We start from the raw sequence: 19,440 nt of genomic DNA, 5'->3' as shown, positions 1-19,440 counted from the left end.
CGGGGGGTGTGTGTGTGTGTGTGTGTGTGTGTGTGTGAGAGAGAGAGAGAATTCTTGCTTTGGCTGTGTGTGTTCTCTCAGTAGTGCACCCAGGTGAAAGGATCAGTGATTCACCTCCTTAGGATCAAGAGCAGGCATTCCCAGTAGGAGGAAGGGCAGAGCTAGCATTGTACAGTTAGTGTGGCTACTTTCTGTATTGTGTCGAGCTAGAACTGGCCTCTCAGAACAAGCTACATGTCCTATGCTGGAGGAGTGTTATTAACAAGGATTCTGTTCTCTCTTCCCCACTCCACTCCACTCCTCGCTTTGTCTAACTTCTACAGAGGTGCAAGCTGCAATTAATCACAATGTCCAGAGAACAGCATAGTCTCTACGTGCTGGCTGCCTTCCTCACCTCCTCATTAATGCAGTGCCATTACTCTCCAAAGCTGCGTCTGCATTCAGGGGCCACCGCAGTGAGCACCAGAGTGATTGAAACAGCCTTGCTGCAGCCAAAGTGCAGCAGGATTACAGGAGAGTCAGTTAAAGTTTGGCCTGCAGTGGTGTGAAAGGGGCTGGATGAAGATACTACTCCAGGGGCAGGGATGGATTAAGACTTAAAGGTGCTCAGATCCATCCCACGCACAGGGCACAAGCAGGATAGGATGGTCAGGCAAATCACATTTTGGGGGGCGGGAGCTTCAGGCACACTATCTCAGATACTGCACCTAGTCTCACGTCAGTTTACGGGGGCTGTGGAGACATCTGCTGTGTATAAAGGGTGTGAATTAAATAAGCCTATTGCTTTCTCCCCTACTGGTGCACAGATTTATCAGTCATATCTTCATAGAGTTGAAAACAGGACATCTTACATAGCTGGTGCTGCAGAGTTAGCCTGCTTAGACAAACATTTTTGGTAGATCTCTGAAATTCTTCCTCTAAGCATTCAGTGCTACCCCTTTGTAAAAGAGCTCTTTAGAAGCCGAAGCCTTCCATTCGATATTTCTCCAGCACGTGTTTAAAGGCAGGGGAGGTTCTAGGGCTAAACTATTTGAATGGTGTCCCTTTAATTCAATAGGCCTACACGATAATCAATCACAAAACTTATTACTCATTTCTACCACATTTTAAAAAAACTGAGCATACTTTCTAGAATTAAAAGTGTCAAGTAAAAAACGGTACTTACAATAGGGTGTTCTCAGTGTGTCCCCCTTGCAAAAGAATGCTTTCAGAGAGGTAGTATGCCTTCTGCACAATGTCCATATAAACCCTATTTTATTCATTGTTACGGTGCTGTCTTACATTCTGGCTTTCCACCTGGTAAACGCACAAATAATGACAATACAATTTTGTATCCCAAATGGCTTGAAAGAATCTGAAGCTATTGAACAATGAGATCAAGATAGGAAAACAGTAGGAAAGCAAACAGCTAGTCCATGCATCTGTTGTTGGTTAATAAAACAAACAAAACTCTTAAAATTAAAAAGCAGCTCAATTTCTGGGAAGCACTTCGGAACGCTGTCAGTGTATCAAGTCTTAGAGGCTCCAATTAATCCTTCATAGAAATGTATTTCTTATATCACTTACAAAAAACTCCACTATGCATTGGGTAAAATGCTAGATTTGGTTTATACTGAATACTTTGGTATAAACAAGTCCTAAAGAGGTCCTTCATTCATTTTGGTGTCTATTAGGTCCATCAATGGCTATTAGCCAGAATGGGCAGGGATGGTGGTCCTAGCCTCTGTTTGCCAGAAGCTGGGCGTGAGCGACAGGGGATGGATCACTTGATGAGTACCTGTTCTGTTCATTCCTTGTGGGGTATCTAGCAGTGGCCACTGTCAGAAGACAGGCTACTGGCCCAGATGGGCCTTTGGTCTGACCCAGTATGGCTGTTCTTATGTACAACATTCATTATTTAGAGTCTCTCATTAAATCAGGATTGCAGATTATGTTCCCTTTTCTACTGGAATAGAACAGTTTCTCCTTCACTTCAGATAAGTGAATTCTCTTCACCATGTCTCCAATAAAAAGGTGGTGTGCATTTCCACCTGCTAACCAGTTTCAGGATAGAGACTTGCCTGGCGAGAGAAATGGATATATTTATGGATCTATGATCTAAACGGCAAACCATTTTCAAAATGTAGAGGAAGGTTGTGCTATTTCTCAGTAAGGCCTGAAGTAGGAAACTTACATCTGCACAAAATAACTCACAAGCAAACAAATGCTCACTTTAAAACAAACCCAGATACTTAAAAGTTCTCTAGAACAACAGAACACACGGTAACAAACTAGTCGGAAGAAAGCTCCAAGCTATGGCTTTTCATTTTTGGTTTAATGTACAGAGTGGAGTATGACACCATGCTCCAGCATTTTGGAATTTTACTTAGATCTTTAGCTTTCTAGATTCTAGAAAGCCTTTTCTTAGACGCTTATCTCTATGAAACTAAATGCGAATGTGTCTCTAACTATTGAAGACTGGCCCAAATTTTCAAATGTGACACTGATTTTGGAAGTTACTTGAGCCACCTTTAAAGAGTGTTTTTTGAAGGGCAGGTGCTCTGTGCTTTTTGAAAATCACACCCCTTTTAGGTGCGTCAGGGTGGACACCTAAAATCATTCCTCACGTTTGAATACATAGGCCACGCAAGGCCAAGTCCTGCCAACACTTGGGTGTATGAGCAACCCCACTAGAGTATATTAAAGACGGACATAAGTCTTTGCAGGATCAGGGCAGCTGTCATCACATGTGGATATTTCAATGAAACGCAACAAACCCTTTGTCAGGGCGCACAAGTATCAAACACAAGGTACCGGTTTCTACCACCTTTCTTCTCGCTCCGCCTTTGTCTCCAATTCCATGGCAGGAGCCAGTGTGGGAAAGCAGGCTAAATGGCATATGCAAAAGCTCTGCTAAGGAAGGAAAGAAAAGGGAGTGCAAGCATTTCCTTTTGTCTTCCTTTTCCTGCCAGCTCCAGCTTTTCTGCTCCAGATGTTGCATGCTCCTTTTCTCTTTAAGCAGCTACAGTCTGAAAATACAACCAACTAGTTTTGGAGTTTGGCTTCATGTCTTTTTGCTGCTGGTTTTCTGTTTGCGGAGGTGAGCCTCAATCTCATGCCTGAAGACTAGCATCCCCAGCTGGCCATGAGAAGCCTCATTCATGGCTTTGGATTGCATGCACATCTTGTACTGCTCCGGGGTCAGCTCATCCAGGCAGCGCTTTTCATGCCAGAGATGGAAGAGGCCCCGGACAGGCGTCCTGACCACGATAAGGTTGCTGTGAAGGTATTTGCGGTAGAGATGCACGTCTTCTCCTCCCCAGCCTTTAATGTCCAGATCAAAGCCACCTAGTGCAAAGAAAATTAGACATAATTAATGCTAGAAATATATGGTCTCTACATGGAAACCGCAACCAGGAAAATCATCCCTCCTAGTAAGCCTAGAACTACATTAAAACCTCCAACACCAATCTTACAAATGAGCAGTTACATGAACCATTTTCCTGACCAGAAGAAAAAAGATCCCATAATGAAAGTGTGGTCAGTGAAGAACCAGTTGCCAGCCCTTCACATTCTGAAGCCTCCAGTACATTTGGAATTCACTTGGCAGTGGTCTGAAGAACAAAAAGAAAGCAAGGCCGTGCACCCCACAGCAATTTGTGCTCTGTGCCTACTGTTATTTTGAGATGTTCAATTTTACGAACTTTCTGATTTTTATGAATGCCTCAGTCCCCAATTAGTTTGTAAAACGGGGGTTCTGTTGTCCTATGACACCCCAGCTCTTTGTGGCCGTCAGCTGTGGCGTGCTTTACATTTAGACCAATTTCAGCAAAAAGCGTGAAATGCCAAACAATCCTACATTTTTAGATGTCTGTTTCCCTCGACCTGCCCCCACAGACCAAACTGCTTTGTGTTTGCATCGAGCAGCACTTACATTCATGCTCTGTGTCCTAAACAAGAGCTCAGCTGAAGGTTGCAGTTGCATTTCCTTTATAAGCCTGGACCTCTGCAACGCCGGGGCAAAGCAGAGCAGAGTCAGAAAGCAAGTCAGCCACTGGAAGCCGAGGGGGGAAAAAAATTCCTGCCTGTGATTTGCATTTCTCATTTTCAAAAGCTTCTGCTGGAGTCAAGGGCAGAACATCCTCCATGCGGGGCTGGTGAACGAGCTCCCGCACCTGGGCTGCACTAGGCAAGGTGTGCTGACCTTCAGGATACCCTGCAAAGTGCATCTGTTTGTGTGGGCTGGTGTGGAGGAGGGGGACAGAGCTGTGGGGGGGGGAGAGGAGTGATGTAGTCCTGCTAGCTGTCAGGTGGCGGGCAGGAAACTGCTTCTTAGCGTGCTGGTATGTTAGAGCTTTGGCCAGGTAACTCTCCTTCCTGTCTGTGCAGAAACTCAAAGCACAATACTAAACAGCCTGGGACTGGAGGGAGCCCTTTGACTCTAACGTTATTGCTTCTCTCCCCACCCGCCTGCATTGTTTTTAGATGCCTCCTCGCAGCTGCTAAAGCAGCCAGCAGCTTGAAAATGCCTGAAATGACTCCAGATCTCCCAGTTCTGCCTCCGCTCCCGCTCCGGGGTGGCGGCTCAGGCTCTGACCTTGCTGACTGGGCTGCAGACAGTCATTCTGGAAGGGCTGCGTCTGGGACAGGCAGAGGGCTCCCCCTCTCCATCATGCTCTGACAGCCAGCCCTGCCCCGGGCAGTTCTGCTCCCTCCTGGCAGCTTGCAGGGGAGCTCTTGGTACCAGAAGGGAATGTCTGGAGCAACCAGAGCTTGGGGATCTCCAGATACTTGAGTTTCTGGTGGCTCCTGATTCTCTAAGGCCATAAACTACTCCAGGGGAGCCCTAGCCAAGCAGCAGACTCCCAGCAGCCTTGGGGTGGGATGGGAAGCGTTGACTGCGTCTCAAGAGCTTGAGGCAGGTGTGGCCAAGGCTTACTGTCCTGTGCAACACTGACATGGCCAACAGGGGCTCTCTGGACTCCCCTAACATCTCTGAGCCTGTCCCTGCTGGCTGCAGGATCAGGGTATATAGGTGAGCACACGGACTCTGGTTTATGAATTGGGATGAGAGGCTAGGAGAGGTGGAAGGACTGGGAGAGCCCTGGACTCCGAAATAGGCCCTGCACAGTCATAGTTGGGTAGCCATCAGGGCAGCGTATGCAGCTCCTCTCTCACCCCTGGCACTGGTCGCAGGGCGGCAGTTGGGTGGTGTCTATAAGGAAAGCTCTGGGCTACTGGCTGGAGGTGTTGCTGCTGAGTTTGTGCCTTTTGGGATGAAACTAATGGGAGTTTTGCTGTTGCACTCAACGGTGCAGGATTTGTCCAGGATTTGTCAATGGTGCAGCTGGTGGTTGGCAGGGTGAAGATAATGGTCTGACAGGCTGCGTGGTACCTGCTGTGAATGCCTCCAGGGAGCAGTGGGCCCATGGGCCAGTCACAGCTATGCCTTACCCTTCCTGCCATCTGCAGCTGAATTCCCATCTGATGAAGAGGAGACTCCTGTGCACGAGGGCCAGGAACACTCACTGGGTCCCACTATTCACCATGCTCTCTAGGATCCACACATCCCTTTCCCTCCCACCCCAGTTAACCAAGCACTGGACGCTCGCTCTGACTGCAAACAGTGCGGAAAGAAGTGAGCTCAGGCACTCTTTCTTCATCATCTCTCTTTGAAGATGTCAAGGAGGGAAGTTCTGTAATACCTAGTGAGATTTCTCCATCAACAAAGCTGTCCTCAGCTCTTCCAAATGCAAGGGCCCAAGGGACATTTTAAATAGAGAATTTTAAAAGGACTATATTGGAAACAGCTGTTTCATCATAATACATATCTGATACCCAGGCTGAATTAGCCCTGAATGGTGTAAATGAACTGGATTCTCAGCTGTGCCCCATCACAACTAACAGTTGGCTCGGGAGCCCAAAGGATCCTGGACTAGTTTAGAGTAGCTTTGGGGCTGCTCTAAAGTGGGCCAGCTGGCTACAGCCCCCAGGGTCCCGTATGGCAGCTAGGAATAGCCACAGTACAGTAGTGGTAGGCCACACTCCCTTCACAGGGGAGTGGCACAAAGGGGCTGCACTGGGGAAGAGAATCTGAGCCAGCATCTCTAAAGCAGGTTTATTTAAGTGCACGTTCTTACCTATGTTGATAAAATCAGACCGGTACTGACATGTCATTCCAAAGCCAAAGTCTCTCCAGAATCCAGTTTCCTTTTTTATAACCTTGGGGGTGGGGGGAAAAGGAACATTTATATCAGAGCAGTAGAATTTGTAACCTGAGCAAAAGAGGGACACCCCTACAGGGTGGCTAGGAATGGGGACAGCCACCCCACTTTGTTCTATCCCATACTGCATTATACCCTGTCAGTGGAGAAGGGCCTGACCCAGCTCTAACTGACTTCAATAGTGGCAGACTTCAGCCGAATGTTTCTGCTAAAATTAACTACAGGCTGTCTGCAGACTCAGGAAAACATTGCATCATGAGTCACCTTCTGAAGATTATTTTCATAAGCAGGAAGGTTGTTATTCTCAATGACAGCTTAGTTTCCACCGGCTCTGAATCTGTCTTGGGGATGTATTAAGACATCAGGAAGTGAGCCAGTCTCGTGCATTGATTACAGTTTACAAGAGTGCTGCACTAGCAAAATGGACTTCAGGGGTCTTCTAAAATAATTCAGTACTAATGTGACACTGTTTACAGATGCAATTTGGCTGGTGGAACAAAATGACTTAAAACCACCTACAAATTGACAAACAATTAGGAAAGCCTGTGAGATTGAAATATTATTTGAAATACAGCACTGACCAGAGGAGCTAACCAAGTTCAGGGTGTTATGGTGCTAGGCACTGCACCGACACGTAGTAATACACAGCCCCCAAGGAGCGAACCATCTACATGGATAAGACAGACAACGGAGGTGCCATTGTCCTGATTTTACAGATGACAAACTGAGGCACAGCAAGATGAAGACCAAGATCTCCAAAAATAGGGATCTAAAGTTATGGTGTCTAAGGGTATGTCTACAATACGAAATTAGGTTGATATTATAGAAGTCGATTTTTAGAAATCAATTTTATACAGTTGATTGCGTATGTCCACACTAAGCAGAGTGTGTCCTCACTACAGTGGCTAGCATTGACTTATGAAGCAGTGCACTGTGGGTAGCTACCCCACAGTTCCCCCAGTCTCCGCCGCCCATTGGAATTCTGGGTTAAGCTCCCAATGCCTGATGGGGCAAAAACATTGTCACGGGTGGTTTTGGGTATGTCGTCAGTCGCCCCTCCCTTTGTGAAAGCAACGGCAGACAATCGTTTCGCGCCTTTTTTCCATGTGGACGCCATACTGCTTTCAGCAGACGGTGCAGTAGGACTGCAAACCATCGTCATCCACCGCTTCTGCTGCAACTCTGCTCTGCTGCTATTGTCTCAATAGCAAATTTCTCCATGTTGTCTGTCATGGGCTCCCGGGTATGCGTGTTCTTCCTTGGGAAATGTGCGTGGTGTTAACCGTCGTCATCCACCGCTTCCGCTGCAACTGTGCTCTGCTGCTCTCATGAATCCACCTCGCAGGTCCTCTCGTCGTTCTCTATAAATATCTATTCTCGTGGCATCCATCATCAGCCACCGATGCAACTCTTCTCTCCTGCAGACGTCATACCACGGCAAGCATGGAGCCCGCTCAGATCACCGCGGCAGTTATGAGCATTGTAAACACCTCGTGTATTATCATGCAGTATTTGCAGAACCAGAACCTGCAAAAGGCGGCGAGGAGGCGACGGCAGCGCGGTGACGAGAGTGATGAGGACATGGACACAGACTTCTCTCAAAGCACGGGCCCTGGCAATTTGGACATCCTGGTGGCAATGGGGCAGGCTCATGCCATGGAACACTGATTCTGGGCCGGGGGAAACAAGCACAGACTGGTGGGAGCGCATATTGTTGCAGGTCTGGGATGATTCCCAGTGGCTGCAAAACGTTCGCATGCGTAAGGGCACTTTCATGGAACTTTGTGACTTGCTTTCCCCTGCCCTGAAGCACAGGAATACCAAGATGAGAGCAGCCCTCACAGTTCACAAGCGAGTTGTGATAGCCCTCTGGAAGCTTGCAACGCCAGACAGCTACCAGTCAGTCGGGAATCAATTTGGAGTGGGCAAATCTACTGTGGGGGCTGCTGTGATCCAAGTAGCCAACGCGTTCACTGAGCTGCTGCTATCAAGGGTAGTGACTCTGGGAAATGTGCAGGTCATAGTGGATGGCATTGCTGCAATGGGATTCCCTAACTGTGGTGGGGCGATAGACGGAATGCATATTCCTATCTTGGGACTGGACCACCTTGGCAGCCAGTACGTAAACTGTAAGGGGTACTTTTCAATGGTGCTGCAAGCACTGGTGGATCACAAGGGACATTTCACCAACATCAATGTGGGATGGCCGGGAAAGGTACATGACGCTTGCATCTTCAGGAACTCTGGTCTGTTTGAACAGCTGCAGGAAGGGACTTACTTCCCAGACCAGAAAGTAACTGTTGGGGATGTTGAAATGCCTATAGTTTCCTTGGCGACCCAGCCTACCCCTTAATGCCATGGCTCATGAAGGCACCCTGGACAGTAGTTAGGAGCTGTTCAACTATAGGCTGAGCAAGTGCAGAATGGTGGTAGAATGTGCATTTGGATGTTTAAAAGCACGCTGGCGCAGTTTACTGACTTGGTTAGACCTCAGCAAAACCAATATCCCCATTGTTATTGCTGCTTGTTGTGTGCTCCACAATATCTGTGAGAGCAAGGGGGAGACGTTTATGGCGGGGTGTGAGGTTGAGGCAAATCGCCTGGCCACTGATTACGTGCAGCCAGACACCAGGGCGATTAGAAGAGCCCAGCAGGGTGCGCTGCGCATCAGAGAAGCTTTGAAAACCAGTTTCATGACTGGCCAGGCTATGGTGTGACAGTTCTGTTTGTTTCTCCTTGATGAAAAGCCACCCACTTGGTTCACTGTACTTCCCTGTAAGCCAACCGCCCTCCCCTCCCCGCTTCGATCATCACTTGCAGAGGCAATAAAGTCATTGTTGTTTCAAATTCATGCATTCTTTATTAATTTGTCACACAAATTGGGAGATAACTGTCAAGGTAGGCTGGGAGGGATGGGGGAGGAGGGAAGCACCGGGTGGGGTGGTGGATGAGGGGAGGAGGGAAGGACAAGGCCACATTGCACTTCGAATCTTATTGAATGCCAGCCTTCTGTTGCTTGGGCAGTCCTCTGAGGCCCCGCCCACCCCATTCTTGGGCATCTGGGTGAGGAGGCTATGGAACTTGGGGAGGAGGGCGGTTGGTTACGCAGGGACTGCAGCAGCGGTCTGTGCTCCTGCTGCCTTTCCTGCAGCTCCACCAGATGGCAGAGCATATCAGTTTGATCCTCCAATAGCCTCAGAATTGGGTCCTGCCTCCTCACATCATGCTGCTGCCACCTTTCCTCTTGCTCCCGCAACCTCTCATCTTGCTCGTTCCTCCTGTCCTCGCGTTCATTTTCTGCTTTCCTGGACTCTGCCATTGTTTGCCTCCACGCATTCTGCTGAGCTCTTTCAGTGCAGGAGGACTGCATGAACTCAGAGAACATATCATCATGAGTGCGTTTTTTTCGCTTTCTTATCTGCCCTAGCCTCTGGGACGGAGATGATAGGGAGAGCGTTGAAACATTTGCAGCTGCGTGAGGAAAAAAAGGGAGGGTAGTATTTAAAGAGACACATTTTAGAGAACAGTGGGTAGACTCTTTCACCGTGAACCAAGCTGTTAACATTACATAGCACATGTGCTTTTGGTACATGGTCATATTTTTCCTCTTATTTTGAGGCCCTGCTGGTTTGGTGTGAGAGATCACACATGCAGGGCAAGGCAACAGAATTTGGCTTGCAGGCAGCCATGGTAAGCCACAGTCTTTCAGCTTCTTCAACCTTTATAACGTGTGGGAACCGTTTCAAACAGCAGAGCCCTCCTTTCCCATACCAAGCACCCATTGGTTAGCCATTTAAAAGGAGGGGCTGCAGTTTTCGGGTTAACGTGCAGCACAAACCCAACTAACACCCCCCTCCCAATTCTCTGGGATGATCGCTTCACCCCTCCTCCCACCACGTGACTAGTGTCAGGGAAAATCCCTGCCAGCCAAACATGAACAGCTCAGCATGAATGGTCCCCCCTCACCACGTGGCTAAAAGTGGGGATGATTTCTTTTCAGCCACAGGCAAACAGCCCAGCAGGAATGGCCACCTCTGAATGTCCCCTTAATAATGTCCCTAGAGGATTTCTGCTCCACCCCCAGACACGTTAACAGACTTTTCCAGTAGCTGTACTGGCCGCGAATGCATCCCAAGTCTTCAGAGCAAATTAATCATTAAACACGCTTGCTTTTAAACCATGTATTATATTTACAAAGGTACACTCACCAGAGGTGCCTTCTCCGGCTTCATGGTCCGGGAGCCCGCCCTGGGCGGGTATTGGCTCCAGGGTGATAAACAGTTCCTGGCTGTCAGGGAGAACGGTTTCTCCACTTGCTTGTTGTGCACTATCCTCCTCCTCCCTGTTGCGTGAGACTCCCCCTTTGCAGGTGTCCACGGACAGGGGTGGGGTAGTGATAGAATTGCATGCAGCTCATCATAGAAGCGGCATGTCTGGGGCTCTGACGCGGAGAGGCCATTTGCCTCTTTGGTAGGCTTGCCTGAGCTCCTTAATTTTCATGCGGCACTGCCGCGGGTCCCTGTTATAGCCTCTGTCCTTCATGCCCTTGGAGATTTTTTTCAAATATTTTGGCATTTTGTCTTTTGGAACGGAGTTCTGATAGCACGGATTCGTCTCCCCATACAGCGATCAGATCCCGTACCTCCCGTTCCGTCCATGCTGGAGCTTTTTTGCGATTCTGGGACTGCATGGTCACCTCTGCTGATGAGCTTGCCACACTGGCCAAACAGGAAATGAAATTCAAAAGTTCCCGGTGCTTTTCCTGTGTACCTGGCTAGTGCATCAGAGTTGAAAGTGCTGTTCAGAGTGGTCACAATGAAGCACTGTGGGATAGCTCCCAGAGGCCAGTACTGTTGAATTGCATCCACGCTACCCCAAATTCAACACGGTGATGTCGATTTCAGCGCTAATCCCCTCGTCGGGGAGGAGTACAGAAATCGATTTTAAGAGCCCTTTAAGTCAACAAAAATGGCTTCGCCGTGTGGACAGATGCAGGGTTAAATCCATCTAACGCTGCTAAATTCAACCTAAACTCGTAGTGTAGACCAGGGCTAAGTAAGTGCCCTGATTTTCTCAAGTGCTGAGCATCCAGGAGTGCCCAATGACTTCCAGCGGAGCTGCCAGGTGCTCAGTACTTTTGAAAAATCAGGCCACCTAAATATGGGTGTCGGGTACTGGCATTGGGCACCTATTTTTGAAAATCTTGGTCTAAATGCCTTGCCCAAGGTTACATATGTCTGTGGCCGAGCTAGGAATTTACCCCTGATTGCAAGCCCCATTGTAGCCCACCGACCTCCCTTCCGGTTCTTTTCATGTATCCATTTTCAGTACTAGCCTTTTCTTATTTCAGTCCTGCTCCTTTTGCTTTTCTGCCACTACTGCATCCATCTCTGATCTCATTTCTTCTTCCCCTTTAATAGCCATAAACTGCAAACCCATTAATAGGCACTAAGAAGCCATCTGTTACAAGCCTGCATTGTACAGGAAATCAACATAGCAGTGGCTTTACAGCAAGTTATTTGTATGCATTAGCACTATAATTTCCCATTAGAACTAGCCGCTACAGCACAAATCAATTTCTTTGAAAGCTTTTTGAAGGCTACTTTCTCAGCTGCGCAAGCAGCATGGTAGGCGGCCAACAGTGTTCTTGTTTTAATGGCACTGATCTGGCCATTTGCCCAGTAAGAAATCTGGAATGAAAATATGATTAACTAAATAAAAATGATATTGGCAATGTGTCTTCTTTAAATCAAGATGCTTCTCTGAGGTAGGCATCACATTGCACAATTCTGATGTTAGCTATAAATATTTGTGCAGTCCTGACAAATCAAACAGTGGATGTTTAGTCTTATAACACTTATACGACTTTAGTCTTATAACAACATTTTTGTTTCCTTTCCTATTCAAACTGTTGACAAGCCTGGGGTTCTCTGGTCAGGCTGCAGCAGAAAGATAAGAGCTAGTGTGAATTCAGTGGTGGTATCAGGAAAGGTTTGTTTGGAACAAACAGTTCAATGGATTTTCCAAGCTCTCATTTCAATAATGCAGAGGATATTTCACATGGAATAGTTTCACGAATCTGTTGTCTGTTCACTGATCCCACTGTAAATGAGGAAAAAGCTTTTTCCTGTTCACCATACAAATTGTCTGCTTTGTAAACAAGCCCTATTTTGTATTTTTTTCCTCATCTGATGGGGTGTCTCCTGATTCTATCTGAGATGGATATGGCCAGCCACTTCAGAATGTCTCGGACAGGGTAAGTCTGGTAATAGCAGGAAAGGATTTTAAAAAACCTGGGATAGAGTTTTCAAAAGACAAAGTCAATGGGGCATGTGCGCCTTGGTTACTTAGCCCAGATTTGTAAAGGTGTTGCTGCAGTGCAGTGCCTAATGTATTTAGGAGCCTAACACATTTTCCAAAAGGGATTTAGGCACTTAAGAGCCAAAGTCTCATTGACAGTTGATGGGATTGAGGCTTGTGAGTGCCTAAATCACTTTAAAAATGAAATTGAGGCATCTAAATCCCTTAGGCATTGCAACGCTGAGTGCAGCAACGCCTACATGCCTTCGCAAATCTGGCCTTTGGGCCCTTTTCAAAATCCCACCTTATAGCTCTTGTTGGGCCTTTACTGACATGACACCTCAAACAATTCCTGTATGGGAGAGGCATGGGGGGCGGTGGTAGACTGAACCCTGACGCAGAGGTGGGATGAGCTCTGGCAAGCAGTGGAGGCCTCTTTACTGGCTGTGGTCAGAAAGGACCTGAGCAGAGGAGAACCTAGTTGAAGCCACAAGGCTCATTAATCCCTGGATCTACAGGTCTGAGTGTCGAGTTCCAGGAGTTGCTTTAGGCCGGTGCGTGTGTGTGAGCCCAAGGGTGGGGATCCAGTAGGATGAGCAGGATCTTTAGGGAGAAACAGGAGTGCAGTGACTGCGTGTGTAAATGGAGCAAATTCTCAAGCACCTGCTTTATCAGCAGCATATGACAGAGCAAGAGCGCAAAGGAGCTGGACCTCTTCTGCCTGCTTCCAGGACAGTGCTGCAAAGTAACTTCACTGGAGAGGGGATTCACTCTGACCCCTACACTCTGGCTCCTCCCCAACTTATCTTCTCTCTGGCCCGCCAGAGACGCCTGGCCTTAACTCACACTGCATGCCTAACTACACCATTTTAAAATAGTAACTCTGTCCTTATTCATGCATAGGGCCGGACTGAAGTCAGTGGTGCTACAGCGATTTACACCTGTGGACGTTCTGGCCCATACATTTAAAGTGAAAAGGGACCGTAAGGATCATCTAGTCTGACCTCCTGCATAGCCACGTAGCCTCACCCAGCCATTGCTGCACTGAGTCCAACAATGTACTAGAGCCTAGCTTCTGGAAAGGCATCCAATTTCAACGTAAACCTCAAGTGATGGAGAATGCACACTACAGCCTGTGGGAGTCTGTTCCAGTGATTAATTATCTTCCTGCACCATCAGTCCAATGAGCTCTAAACTCTTTATGGACAACAATCTTATTACCTTAGACAGATGAGGTAGCTAAGACAATGACAGGTTTCATTAGCCCCAGAGCTGTACACTCCCTGAAGTGGAATCTGGTCAACATAATGTAGCTTCTGGCAGACAGACAGCCTATATTTAAATTCTTAATTTACAAATGTAAATATCAAATATGCTTTAAGATAAAGCTGTTCACTAAGCTGCGAGAGCGTGAAGCATTACCACAGAACGTGCTTCACCACGGACACAATAAGTTACATATTCTACACACCGCATCTCAATGGACCCGAGATGGGGAAATTCTGTTCGCGAGCACAGACGTCTTCCTGAAGGGGAAGTTTTATGCACAGTTCAAAGCATGCATTTTTAGAGCCAGCTACTTACCAGCTGCTGTTCTAAGGGTGGGATGGAACCATGGTGCCCGTAAATTATACCTGGGTTATACTGGCTGAAAAGAACTGGGTAAAATACTTTCTTCCCTAGAAATCACAATGGATTAAAAGAGAGTTATTACTGATAAAGTTGTTTGATGCTCTAAAACTAGATTAAACTTGTGCTTCTCTGTGATACTGGAAACAGACTTAGGGCTTTATCCAAATGCCATTCAAGTCTATAGAAAGACTTCCATTGCCTTCCCTAGGTTTTAGATAAGGCCCACAGTCTCAGTGTGTTGTGCTTTGGATGGAAAATGTGAACATGCAGATGTAGTTTGACAAAATGACCCAGGTGGACCCCAGAAAACAAGGTGACAAAGGCAAGGAATTCAATCATAGTGGAAGCTGATAATTTGTTTTTCTTCTCACTCCATCTAAAATGTGACAATCAGCAATATAGGTCTTTACTCTTAGGCAAGCCTTAGTAGAGCTGAATGTTAAGAATGCCTTACAATAGCTTGCTTGCCCACCTGAAAGAGGGAACACATTAGTGAAGGTTATTGCACAATAAAGAGAAGTCTGTTTAAAGGAGTAAATGCCCTGGGTAGCCATACCTGGCTGTGTGTTCAATCTACAGGTGTTCAGGAATTCAGCAGTGAAGTATATATCTACATCACAAAAAAAGAGAACGACGTTGTTTCCTTTCCAGATGCGAGCACCTATGTCTAATCCTTTCCCTCTCGAAAATTCTTCATTCAGCTGGATAAAGGTGAAATTCTTGAAGTTAGCTGATCTAGGAGGAGCAGCAGTACATGAGATGAGGTTTAAGAGATAAAAGGGGCAGTCAACTCTTCATTAATGTCACTGTATTTACTGAACGACATATTTAAAAAAAAAGGAACATGGAGTGTATTTCTATGACACAGTAGGCAAAATGGGAATGGAATCTAACTCAGGTCTTGTACTTAGAAGGTCTTTTTAAATATTTCTGGGATAGTATTCATAGGCTGTGAAGGAAACCCGGAAACAGCAGTAAGAGAGAAGGAGTTCTATCCCATTTTAATAAAATAATCATCTAGTTATTTTATGTCTAAGTTGTAAATTTTAAAACTAATATTTTAAAAGAGATATTCACTCATATTTTTAGAGATATCATCAGAATTGTCAGGGTCTCTGAACTCTCTAATCCCCCCCAGCACATCAAGGCACATCTACATAAAAAATCGTCACACGGCCATGTGGACAGGTTGAACACGGCTATTTGCTGCGACTCCTGGTCTGTAAGCCTGTCATAAATATAAAGGGAAGGGTAACCACCTTTCTGTATACAGTGCTATAAAATCCCACCTGGCCAGAGGCAAAACCCTTTCACCTGTAAAGGGTTAAGAAGCTAAGGTAACCTAGCTGGCACCTGACCCAAAATGACCAATGAGAGGATAAGATACTTTAAAATCTGGAGGGCGGGGGGGGGGGGGGGGAACAAAGGGTTAGTCTGTCTGTGTGATGCTTTTGCCAGGAACAGATCAGGAATGTAGCCTTACAACTCCTGTAAAGTTAGTAAGTAATCTAGCTAGAAATGCATTAGATTTCCTTTTGTTTAATGGCTGGTAAGATAAGATGTGCTGATGTAATGTATACTCCTGTTTTTGTGTCTTTTTGTAACTTAAGGTTTTGCCTAGAGGGATTCTCTATGTTTTGAATCTGACTGCCTCTGAGATTATCTTCCATTCTAATCTTACAGAGTGTTTCTTTTATGTTTTCTTTAATTAAAATTCTTCTTCTAAGAACCTGATTGATTTTTCATTGTTCTTAAGATCCAAGGGTTTGGGTCTGTGTTCACCTGTACAATTTGGTAAGGATTCTTATCAAGCCTTCCCTAGGAAAGGGGGTTTAGGGCTTGGGAGGATATTTTTGAGGAAGACGTCTCCAAGTGGGCTCTTTCCCCGTTCTTTGTTTAAAACGCGTGGTGGTGGCAGCATACGGTTCAAGGACAAGGCAAAGTTTGTACCTTGGGGAAGTTTTTAACCTAAGCTGGTAAGAATAAGCTTAGGGGGTCTTTCATGCAGGTCCCCACAACTGTACCCTAGAGTTCAGAGTGGGGAAGGAACCTTGACAAAGCCATTTCCCTATTTTTCCTGGAGCTTTGTTTCATGGTCTCTGTGTGTATATAATGTCTTCTGCAGTTTCCACGATATGCTATGCATCCGATGAAGTGAGCTGCAGCTCACGAAAGCTCATGCTCAAATAAACTGGTTAGTCTCTAAGGTGCCACAAGTACTCCTTTTCTTTTTTCTTTTTTCTGCTGAAACCGGGCATGATCCAAAATAATTGAAGTGCTAGCAGGCTGTACTGAAGTTCCTGGAAGGATGCCAAAAGCGATCATCTTCAATTATTTTTGGACTGTTAATCGGCACTTTGATGGTGCACATTGGTTAAATCCCCAGGCTAACTAGTGATTAGGATACACAAGGTGGGGAGTGACTGATCTCATTAGATGGAAGAACCCTACAAGCTGCTAAATCACAAGTCAACTGCTTTGTCATCCCATCTGTGTTTGACAGCAAAGCTGCTGCATTATCATTCTCCAATTAGAAATGTATCTGCTAATTGCAAATGGTGGGAATTTCCTTTTAATAATTATCACTTAGCATTTGTTAAGCATGGTGTAGCTGGAGATGTACAAGATACAGAGAAGTATGTAGCATCTGTCCCAAGGAGCTTACAAAATAGGCTAACAAACAGGGAATCACTTTTAGGCTTTGTCTACACTGCCAATTGAACGACAAAAGTCTTGTCGTTTACAGGTGCTTAAAAAAGCCCCCCCAGCCCCAAGACAAACGTTTTGCTGCTGCAAGTGACAGTGTAAACGGCTCGTTATCGGCAGGAGCGCTCTCCTGTCAACAACGCAAACCCTGTTCATGGGGGAGGAAGTATTTTGTCGGCAAAAATGCCAACACACAGTGTTTACACTGCCCGACTTTTAGCGACATGGCCATGTCGCTAAAAGCTGCGTGGTGTAGACAGAGCCTTATGGAGGGACCGAAATGATAATTAGAAGGTGTAAAGTGCCAAAAGTGCCTGTGGAATACAATCTGGAAGAACACGGTGCTTTCATCCCAGTTGGTCTGAAGAGGCAGTGTGTTTAAGACAAGTATTTTGTTAAACTAACAAACCCATCAGAAATAGGGAATTAATTCTGCTGACGATGATCTATCTATGGTATTTACCAGGCCCTCATCACCATACAATCTGAGCACCTCACAGTCTAAAGTACTGATCCCACAACACCCCTGTGAGGTAGGAAGATGTTATTATCCCCATTGTACAGGCGGGAAACCGAGGCGCACAAAGACTGAGACCCTGATCCTCAAAGTTATGTAGGCACCTAACACCCATTGAAATCAATGGAAGGCAGGTGCCTAAATACCTTTGAAGATTAAGTGATTGGTCTGACGTCACACAGGAGGAGGCCCAGATTAGGGCTTTCACCACGTCCTTCCTCTCATAATAGAGAAGGGCCCCATTCCGCTCCCAGGAGAGATAATGGCCAGGCGTTTCTTGGCATTCCATCGACCTCTGTCAGACCCTTGCCCCACCCAGCCACAGAGCGATTATTGGAGGCCGTGCTCTGGAAGAGGTTGTACCGAAGGGGGGCTCAGTAACTGGGGGCTGTACTTCTCGCTCAGAGGTGAGTTGCCCATTGTCTTCCATCCCATTGCTCTGAACTTCTCTTTTGGCATGTGCAGATGGGTCTTACATTGTCCCTGTGCCTTGGCCAGACACATCACCCCAGGAACCCCCAGCAGCAGCACCAGCTGAGGGAGAAGCTGTTGTAGCTTGGTCATGATGCTGAGCAGATATTTATAAACCAGCCCTCTTCCACTGCTGTGGCGTCACGTTTCAATTGCTGCTTAGCCTACTGAAATGGATCCCTGGAGTATGGACACGAGTGAGGTATGGACAGGGCCACACTCTGGGGACATTCGCATGGTTTTCTCTGAACTCCTGCAGGCCCCTGGCTCCCTGCAGGCCCAGCCCTGTGCTGCCAGCATTGCACGCTGGCAGTGAAGTGGGAACCACAGAATCCTGAACAGACGTGCTGGCCCACTAAGGACGCAGGAGCCGCTTTCTGACCAGGAGAGGGCAGACCAGGCTGCGCCACTGACGAATTCTACCCAACTCAGATTTCCTGGCATCTCCAGGCCGCCTTTGCTGCTGCTACCAAACCTGAAGGCTAGTCTATCTGAACATGAAGCCATGTGGCCCGGTTTATCATCCCGCTGCTGCTAAGAGTAGCAGAGAAGCGCATTCCTTCTTCCTGGGATATGCATAATGACAAGCCATGTGAGTGATCATTTAGTGGCAGATCCAGCCACATCGCTTGTGCCCTTTCCACGGGTCCTGTGTATGTTCACATCCATCCCAGCGTGCACAGTCCCCCTATGCCATGTTCTAGCATAAGGCCGTATGAATGCTCTCTCCAGTAACATCTCTCCTGTACATTCAGGTACCACTTTCTGGCCAGACTTGTTCTAAGAATCCTGATACCTGCCCAGACACAGTCACCTGGCTCGGGAGGTGATAATTTACAAGCACAGGCAACGCTGAGGTGAATTTTCCAAGGCCTTTCTAGCTGCCCTCTGAAAAGCCACATCACATGCAGGGGGGGTTGAGAGCGCTTTTTCTCCCCCACTAGAAAATTAGGTTGTGTTGGAGGAGTCATGGTAACAGACCCGATGGCAAACACAACTCAGCTGTCAGCACAGTAGGGGACCATTGTGTTTCCCATCATGTCACCTGGTTATAGTTAAAAACCTGTCGGAACAACAGCTTTAACCATGACCCACTGACACATTGTTCAACTGAACGGTCTGTGCTGACATGGGCCACAGAGGTGTGTGTTAACTTCACTCCTCAGGGCGAATGTCTCATACAGCCTAATTTTCTAGTAAATGCCCATCTTGCCCCACCCTCCACGCCGTCAATGGAGGTTACTGCACTAACAACGGAATAGGATAGAAATCGGAAACCTAGGTACAGCTGAGGCTATGGAACAGTGCAACAGTTGGAGTCAAGCTCATGACTCTGAACATTCCCTGGAATCCCATTTCATGCCACCTGAGCATAAAAACAACATTATAACAGAGAAATAATCAGCTGCCAGACTGAGCTGCCCTTTGACTACAGCGCGGGGTTAGCTGAATGGATCCATCACTTCAAGCTAGGCCTCTACACAGGTTTTCTCCTTAGAACTGCAAATGCAAAATGAACAGCATTCACTCATACTCGGAACTATATTCACTCATGCTCAGGCCTAATTGGTGGACAAAATAATGAAGGGATGAGTTATGCCACCTACCACT

At 46.8% G+C, this 19,440-nt stretch overlaps 1 protein-coding gene across 2 annotated transcripts in view; it reads right to left on the bottom strand.

Annotated features, from left to right (window-relative positions):
• Positions 1 to 1,265: 1,265 nt before the first annotated feature.
• CSGALNACT1 (chondroitin sulfate N-acetylgalactosaminyltransferase 1) overlaps positions 1,266 to 19,440 on the bottom strand; it is an 85,217-nt gene continuing 67,042 nt past the window's right edge. For both annotated transcript variants that reach the window (XM_074950375.1, XM_074950374.1), the window contains 4 exons: positions 14,692 to 14,870; positions 14,088 to 14,182; positions 6,120 to 6,201; positions 1,266 to 3,327 (listed from right to left, as the gene is read on the bottom strand). In XM_074950375.1, coding sequence (XP_074806476.1) covers positions 3,044 to 3,327; positions 6,120 to 6,201; positions 14,088 to 14,182; positions 14,692 to 14,870 — 640 coding nt within the window. In that variant the 3' untranslated portion in view covers positions 1,266 to 3,043. The remainder of the gene's footprint in view (positions 3,328 to 6,119; positions 6,202 to 14,087; positions 14,183 to 14,691; positions 14,871 to 19,440) is intronic.

Source organism: Natator depressus, chromosome 4 (genome assembly GCF_965152275.1).
Source record: "Natator depressus isolate rNatDep1 chromosome 4, rNatDep2.hap1, whole genome shotgun sequence".
Lineage (NCBI taxonomy): Eukaryota > Metazoa > Chordata > Testudines > Cheloniidae > Natator > Natator depressus.
The sequence above is the reverse complement of the archived record's forward strand: the minus strand, read 5'-3'. Positions and strand labels throughout refer to the sequence as shown.